This window comes from Chrysochloris asiatica, unplaced genomic scaffold, assembly GCF_000296735.1.
Source record: "Chrysochloris asiatica unplaced genomic scaffold, ChrAsi1.0 scaffold00139, whole genome shotgun sequence".
Classification (NCBI taxonomy): Eukaryota; Metazoa; Chordata; class Mammalia; order Afrosoricida; family Chrysochloridae; genus Chrysochloris; species Chrysochloris asiatica.
Window position 1 is genome coordinate 2,606,794 of NW_006408657.1, and position 9,316 is coordinate 2,616,109.

Genomic DNA, 9,316 nt, shown 5'->3' on the forward strand with positions numbered 1-9,316 from the left:
ACATAGATTCTCCTTCCTTTCAGTGAGGTCCTAAATAACATAAACTCATTCAGCTCTTATTGTCCTTTCTATATATATAAGGGCAGGAATTTATAAGTTTTATGTGAGTCCTGATGTGAAGCTGTAGAATAACCCTTCGACTGCTTCCCACAAGGTTCACAGTTCAAACCAACCCACCAATCCTAGGAAATCCTATACAGGGTTGCTATGAGTCATAACCAACTCCATGACACTTAACAAGAAAGACATATGATTGTTATTTTTATTGTAACCACATATAAGAAAGGAGGTCCTGGGCTTAAAAATTTTAGAACTTTGCTGAGATAGCTTTTAGGAATCCTGACCTAGAGAATCTTTAATTTTTCATTTATTTAGTTTCACAAATGTCACCAGAAAATTCTAATTCTTGGTTTTATGCTAGAGAGTTATTGCCTATATGGGGTACGAGTTCTTCTAAAAGATACCTGGAGAAGTACTTCAGTCACTTATAATCAGTCTGACTTAACTAAAAATTTGCAGAAATAATCACACTAAAGGAAATATCGTGTGATTTGTTCAGTGAATGCCAAAATGATTTATAAGAAGGGAATTCCAAAGACTTAAATCTATTTCTGTATTTATGCAAATTGTTTGATTTGATAAACAAGCAGAGCTTGTTATAGCCTGAACTTGAGTCTATACGTCAACCACACAAGAAATTCTTATATAAGATTACTACATTTTACTGCTCTGTGCTTTGTATTCAAATTAGCATTTTCCTTCTGATGTTTTACTATTTTCTTTTGTTCTTTCAAGTTTTACTATTTTCTGACAAGAATTATCATTGTCATCTGTCAATATTTGCCAGAATTTTGCATTTCTAAAGAAATTTTAGTCAACTACTAGGAACTGACATAACAGCACTTAACAACAACAATAACAAATAGATATTAACAACTTGAATTTTCTCCAAACACTTCTCAAAATATTTCAGATATAAGGGTAATAATCTAAAAAAAAAAGAATAGTATCACTATTGATAGATAAAAATTTTAATCTTGTATGCAGTTTCATTTGCAATAAAAACATTGATTTCATTTGTAAATGTTCAAATGCTTTTAAAATAATTTTGTGAATGTCTATCAGATAATATGAGGTAAAGTATCATTGATGTTTAATTATAAAATGAGTCCATTTTAAAATATTGATTTTACATTGCTTTATTTAAATGAAAGCATGATGCATGTGATTCTTAAGGGAGAACTATATAACAGCTCCAAGAATACTTTTAAGATCATATAATTTTATTTAACATGAATATGCTGCTATTAAACTAGTCAATGAAATCAGGAGTCCTAGTGTGGTGCTCTGGGTTAATGTACCAAACGGAAAAGCCATGTGAACTGCAAGATCAGCCATTCAAGCTGACCAGTGGCTCCTAGGAAACCCTATATAGGGTCGCTATGGGTTGGAACTGATTTCAAGGCACTTAACAACAACAATTTATAACAAGTCTAAGAATACTTTTAAGGTCATATAATTATATTTAACATGAATATGCTGCTATTAAACTTGTCAATTAAATCCACTATGCAACAAGCATCCAGAAAACAACCTAGTAATAAGTTGCATTGTCTATATAATCCATTAACTTGTTTACTCAATTATCAGATGACATCTTTACTTGTTTTTTTTTTTATTTTTTTTAAACCAAGTGTAGTCATGGGACTCATTAGAAGAAGGAAATGAATTGATTTCCTAGGAAGATCATTGAACTTTCTAATACCAACATGGCAACTAGGACCAAACATAACTCATACACGTACTTTATATTCCAGAACACAGGTAGATTCTAGGAGAAGCCGACATACACAACAAAAGTTCTGCTGCATTTATTTGATACTCTTCTCAATGTTTCTTGTGCAAAATTTAAACAAATAATGGACTCAAAAGAGAATCATTCCAGATTTTGACAAAATTACTCATAATAGGAAAATTTTTGTAAAAGTATAATAATCACAATTTGATTGAAGTTTGCTCATGTTTGATATCAATAACATGTTCAATCCACGAAGCTTTGGTACACTAATCTTAGCAAGGATTACTTTTAAGTCTCCCTAATGTGAGATATATTTTTCAAGGCCTCCACCACTAAACTTAAATACTGTAGCATCTGTATGATGAAAAGTTTTATTAAATGAGCGAAAAGAAGAAAAGCAATACAGAAAATGTGAAATATACAACTAGGAAACAGATAGGCTGACAAGTTCTTCCATAGATTTTGAATGTTTTCAGTAGAATGTATCACAAACATTTGAAACCAAATCATAATTAGATTTACATATACTGCTGTTTATATTTTCAATTGTTTCTGCAAACATTTAAAAAAAAATTATTTGAGAATTGCTTGCAGGATTGTACAGCAGTATTGGAATGCAGTTTTCTGATACAGATGGATAAAATATTCAACCACATTCCATCTTTGCCCATTGGTCTCAAAGTAAAATTTCCTTTAATTATTCACTTATCATTAAGTAACAATAATGAAAAGCTCACCAACTCTCTTTCATTTAAATTTGCATTCAGGAAGTACTTGTCTGATATAATTCAGCTGATAAATATGAACCTATGTGTTTATCAAATCCCTAAGAAGATTAACTAAATCAACTCCGTGTAATTACCATTCACCATCTGTTCCACCAGGGCCTCAGCTGATCTGTTGGCATCTTGCAGTTTTCTGAACTTCTCAGCTTTCTCTCGTTCTATGGCCTGCAGCATGATAGCAAAGGTCAGTATTTCAACACAAGGAATGTGAAGCTACAGAGTCATTATAACTTCTACTTGCCCTTTCAGACCAGAAGATATCTCACTTTGTCATTTCATCAGGGGAATCTAAAGACTTTTTAAACTTTCTTGTCATCGGAAACATCAAAATAGCAATGAACGCAACACACCACTTTCATCCTGAATTGCTACTATCTTTAATAACAATATTTCAAATCTTAATTTTTTTACATAGGACTTTCTTGCTACTTTGAATTTAAGACTGGAAAAACAAGTAACAGGAAGACAAATCCTGACAAAAGATAAAGTGTCAGAACAAAAATGAAAGTTATCTTTTAAATATATACCACTGAAATTAATCCTGATATTGAAAACTGTATACTCAACATTATAAATCAAACTGAGAATCCACTGAATATATGCAATGGGAGGAAAAGTACGCTAGTATGCACAATTTAGCAAAAGGAACCATATCTAAATGTAAGACAGGAAGCTAATTTTTCTTACTAAAATTGTCAAATTACTAGTATATTCAAGGAAAAATAGATTCTGTTTTCAAAAAACTTTCTAAATTCTTTTGTTCATATCATCTGACCAGTTAACTCTTGAACAACAATCAGAAAAATTATGTGAATTAACAAGAGCTATCAAGGAGCTCTGGTAGCGTAGTGGTTACGAATCGGGCTGCGAACCTTAAGGTCAGCAGTTCGAAACTACCAGCTGCTCCATGGGAGAAAGATGAGGCTTTCTACTCCCGTAAAGATTTACACCCTCGGAAACCCTATACAGGGTCGCTATGGGTCGGAACCGACTCAATGGCACATAACAACAACAACAACAAATAAGATACTGGTGTGGCGCTGTGGGTTAATGCGCCAGACTGCAAAGCCATTTGAACTGAAAGGTTGTCAGTTCAAGCTCACCAGGTGCTCCTTGGAAACCCTATACAGGGTCACATGGGTCGGAACTGACTCGACAGCACTTAACAACAACTACATCATTAGATACAAAGGTGATCTGGTAGTGTAGTGGTTATGAATCTGGCTTTGAACCTCAAGGTAAGCAGCTGGAAACCACCAGCTGTTCCGGGGGAGAAAGATGAGGCTTTCTGCTCCCATGAAGATTTACAGCCTTGGAAACCATGTACAGGGTGACTATGAGTTGGAACACACTCCACGGCACACCAACACCACCACCATCATTAGATACATTTGAGCTTAGCTCATAATGTCTCTACAGGGTCATCCATTATAAAAAAGTGTGGTAACTCTCTAATTTAGTCATTAATAAAATGTGGCTATAACAACATTGAGAGTGCGGTGGCTCAATAAGAAAAGTACTGTCCTGTGACCCATAAGGTCTGCAGTTCGAGTCTGCCAGTAGCTCTGTGGGAGAAAAGCAAGACTTTCCGCTCCCACAAGATTAGAAACAATATACAGGGTCACTATGAGTCAGAACCAACTCAAAGGCACTTAACAAGAACATAACAATATATGTCATATATTCTAAAACACATAAATATAATTATGTTCTAAGTCTTAGCCACAGAAAAAACATGTTGTAATACAATTGAAATATAGCAAGAACAATCATTATAAAGAAGCTTCAATTTGTGGCAAGTGCCTATTCAACATCAGATATTTCCAAACTTTTACTAGATCTACAAGATTCCAGGTGTAACACTGGAGAATAAACACTGGACTGCTAACTACAAGGTTGGGAATCCAAATCTTCTACTGTTTCTCAGAAAACCTATACAGGGTTCTTATGCTGACACATAACAACAAAAAGAACTCAAGGTTTTAAGCAAGCATTCCCAGGTTGATGTCAGAGTACAGATGAGAAGGCATAATAGATATATACTAGATACATGGGTGAAAAAGTTCAATGTCTGCATTGTATAATACAGTATCCACCAACCACATGTTAGTATTGAGTAGCATTTGACACATGGCCAGTGCGGCTGATAAAAATTATTTCTAATAATTAATAAAATTTAAATTTTAAAAGTCACACATGTCCAGGATCTACTGTATTTATACAGTATAGATATATGATTTTCACTTTAAAAACAAAAATTTTGAATTATTTATTCAGAAATACAATAATGAATAAAGGAACATATCTACACTCCAGTTATTAAAAAAAAAAGTCTGTCACCGTTCACGACTGGAGACAATATTGAGCATGCACAGGAAATGATTCTGTTGAATAGTTGAGTGACAATAGATTATGTGACAAATCACTGGCAAATTAGCCGTGGTCTCTGCCTATGAAATCATCCACAACACACTTGGATTGGAAAAGTTTATGACAGATGGATACGGAACGAACTCAAAGAAGCAGAAACAGAAACTCTTGGACATAGGCAAACAGAATTTAGATCGATACTTGAAGGAATGAAAAGTTTCTTCAAAAAAAAAAAAAAAATCCGGAGACAAGACATGGACTCATTACTATGAGTCTGAGAGTAAATGGAAGAGTATGGAATGGAAACACCCTCAAAGGCTAATAAAGAAAAAGTTAAAACTGTAACCATCACACGCCAGGAAGCAAATAAATGTTTAAAAACAAGAACAAAGTTGGAGGCTTCTAACTCGCTGATTTCAAAATTTACTACATGGCTACAATGGTCAAAACAGCCTGGTTCTGGTACAAGGAAAGATACTTAGATCAAAGGAGCAGAGTTGAGAATCCAGAAATCAACCCATCGATTATACAGCCAACTGATCTTTAGCAAAGGGTCAAAGTATATTGAATGGGGTGGAGACAGTCTCTTCAACAAAAGGTGCTGGCAGAACTGGAAATTGATATGCAAAATATTGAAACAAGACTTGTGTCTCACACCATAAACTAAAACCTACGCAATGTGGACTACAGACCTAAATGTGAATCCCAGAATTGTATAAGTCATCAGTGAAAAAGTAGGGATACACAGCACACATAGACTACCAAACAATGCAAGAATGCATTAACAAAAAGAAAACAAAATAGATGATTGAGGCATACGAAAAATAAGAAGCATATGTGTATCAAAATATTTCACCAAAAGAGTAAAAAGGGAGCCCACAGAATGGGAAAAAAAACTTGGCAGTGATATATATATGAGATAAGGGAATAATTTCTAAAATCTATAGGAAACTACAACACCTCTACAAGACAAAGACAAATAACCCAATTTTAAAAAATGAGCACAGGAAATAAACAGACATTTCACAAAGGAAGACATTTGGACAGCCAACAAACATAACAAACATTAGCCATTAGAGAGATGCAAGTCAAAGCAACAATGAGATATCAATTCACACCAGCAATAACTTAGAAGTTCAAAAAATCAGAGAACAATAAATGATAGAGAGGATGTGGAGAGATTAAAACACTCCTGCATCAATGGTGGAAATGTAAACTGGTCCAACCTCCCTGTAAAATGGTATGGGACTTCCTCAGCAAGCTGGAAATAGAAAACCATTTGTTGTTGTTGTTAGATACCATCAAGTTAGTACCGACTCATAGCGACCCTGTGCACAACAGAATGAAACACTGCAGAGTCCTGGGTTAACATCACATCTGTTGCCACAGTTGGGCCCATTGATGCTGCCACTTTGTCAATCCATCAGGCTGGAAGCCTTCCTCTTCTTTTCTGACCCTTCACCTTACAAAACATGATATCCTTCTCCAGAGACTGGTCCCTTCTAACAATATGTACGAAGTATGAAAGACGACATCTGGCCACCCTGGACCTCAAGAAGCATGCTGACTGCACTTCTTCCAACACAGATCTGTAGGTTCTTTTGGCAGGCCATGGCGCTGTCAATATTCTCCTCCAAAACAATAACTCAAATGCATCAATTCTCCTACAGAAGTTGTTGAAAACACCATGACTTGTGTCAAGCATACCTTAGTCCTCAAGCTGACATCTTTACTCTTCAACACTTAAAAAAGGTCTTTTACAGCCGATTTGCCTAATGCAATATGTCGTTTGATTTCCTGGCTGCTGCTTCCATAAGTGTTGATGATTGATCCAAGAAAAATGAAGTCTTTGACAACTTCAATCTTTTCTCCATTGATAAGAATGTTATTTATTGGTTCAGTGGTGAGGATTTTTGTTTTGTTTATATTGAGATGTAATCATCAGTAAGTATTTTAACTCTTCTTCACTTTCAGCAAAGAAAGTTGTATCATCTGCATATCTCAGGTTGTTAATGAGTTTTCCTCTAATCCTGATACCACGTTTTTGTTCATATAACCCAGCTTATCAGACTATTTGCTCAACATACAGATTCAATAAGAATGATGAAAGAATACAATTCTGTCACACACCTTGCCTAATTTTAAACATTTAAGTGTCTCCATGTTATGTTCAAACAACTGCCTCTTGGTCTATGTACAGGTTCCTCATGAGCAGAATTAAGTGTTCTGTAATACTCAAACTTTGCAATGCTGTTCATAGCTTGTCATGATCTACACAATCAGAGGCCTTTGTTCAGTCACTAAAGAACAGGTAAACATATTTCTGGTATTCTCTGCTTTCAGCCAAGATCCATCTGATGTAAGCAGTGATATTCCTCATGGCAAGTCCTCTTCTAAATCACCATCTTTCAGTTTGTCATACTGTGGTGGCTTGTTAGTACCTTTGATTCTGAAAGCTATGCCACAGGTATTTGATATACCGGCAGGGTCACCCACTGTGGAGAGGTTTCAGATGAGATTCCAGAAAAAGACAGACAGACTAGGAAAGAGAGAATGATTTCTAAATAATTACTCACTGAAAACCTTATGAATAGCAGAGAAACATTGTCAGATATAGTACCAGAAAATGAGTCACTCAGGTTGGAAGACACTTAAAATGTGACTGGGGAAGAGCTGCCTCCTCATGCGTTGACCATGGAGATCGGAATGGAGTTAAGCCTTTGGGAGTAAAGGCCTCAGGACCTTCATTTGCTGATGGGGTACAATTCAAAATGAAGAGAAACCACTGTAAACATTCTTTAATAATCAGAACATGGTATGTACAAAGTATTAAGCTAGGAAAATTGGAAATTGTCAAAAATGTAATAGAACGCATAAACATCGATATCTTAGGATTTAGTGAGCTTAAAAGGACTGGAATTGGCCATTTTATATCTGACAACCACATGGTTTTCTATGTCGGAAATGAATTGATGAGGAATGTTGTTTCACTCATCATCAAAAAGAACATATCAAGATCTGTCATTAGGTACAATATTGTCTGTGATAGGATAATATCCATGTGCCTACAGGGAAGACCGGTGAATATCACCATTATTCAAATTTACACACTGATCACTAAAGCCATTGAGAATGAAATAGATGAATTCTACCAACTTCTTCGATCTGAAATTGATCAAACATGCGATTAAGATGTATTGATCTTTACTGGTGATTGGAATGCAAAGGTTGGAGACAAACATGAAGGATCAGTACTTTGAAATTATGGCCTTGTGATAGAAATGATGCTGCAGATCGCATGATAGAATTCTGCAAAACCAATGATTTGTTTATTTCAAATACCTTTTTTAAACAGCATAAGAGATACATGGGCCTCACCAGATGGAATACAGAGAAATCAAAATGACTACATCTGTGGAAACAGAATGTGGAAAAGCCAAAACAAGTCCAGGGGACAGATTGTGGAACAGAAATACAGTATGAACCAGCAATTCCTCTACTTAGTTTATATAAACAAGAAATATGAGCCAGAACATGAGTAGATATATGCACACCAATATTTATCACAGCACTATTCACTATAGCAAAAAGATGGAGGCAGCCTAAGTGTCCATCAATGGATGAATGTATAAACAAACTTTGATCCATACACACAATGGGATATTATGCTGCCTTGAAGAATAACAAGGAAGCTGCAAGCTACTGTATAATATTGGTGAACTTTGAGGACATTAGGCTGAGTGATATTAGTCAGTCACAAAAGGAAAAATATTGCACACAACCATTATTGTAGAAACTTAAGAAAAGATACAATACTAAATTAAATAGAAAAAAAGTCATATATATTTTTGCTGGGGTGGAAGGAAGAGGGTGATAAAGCACAGATTAGGGATAGATACAACATAGTTCAGGTGTTAGGGTGTGCAATTCAAAAAAAGGAAGGAGAGGGCAATACACAAGAAGGGGGAGGGGGAATGGTACCAGGTAGATAAGAGAACACTTAGGTAGGTTTGCATGGGCTAAATGAAACAGAAATAAATTATGATGTATGCACAACCTTGGAACAACAGGGCTCTGTGATACAGGGTTCAAGACATAATCTCTATGAGTAAAAGAGGGGAAATAATGTTACGATACTTGACTTATGGTATTGCTTTCCATTGCCTACTATTGTAAAACAGACACCTGAGGGGATAAAAAGGAATATCGGAAAATATAATTACAGAAAGTCCATAAGCCTCTCTTCCAGCCGATAACAGATTGGGATACCTAAAAGGGGCTCCAGAACTTACCCATTGAAATAGGCTGCTTCTTCTTCTGTTTTTTTTTTTTTTTTTAATGTTTTATTGTAAATTATGTGATA

The 9,316-nt window shown here is 35.3% G+C and overlaps 1 protein-coding gene across 2 annotated transcripts in view; it reads right to left on the reverse strand.

Moving 5' to 3' along the window:
* LOC102838260 (dystrophin-like) overlaps positions 1–9,316 on the reverse strand; it is a 3,237,302-nt gene that overhangs the window by 1,975,023 nt on the left and 1,252,963 nt on the right. For both annotated transcript variants that reach the window (XM_006870143.1, XM_006870144.1), the window contains exon 19: positions 2,661–2,748. In XM_006870143.1, the coding sequence (XP_006870205.1) occupies positions 2,661–2,748 (88 nt within the window). The remainder of the gene's footprint in view (positions 1–2,660; positions 2,749–9,316) is intronic.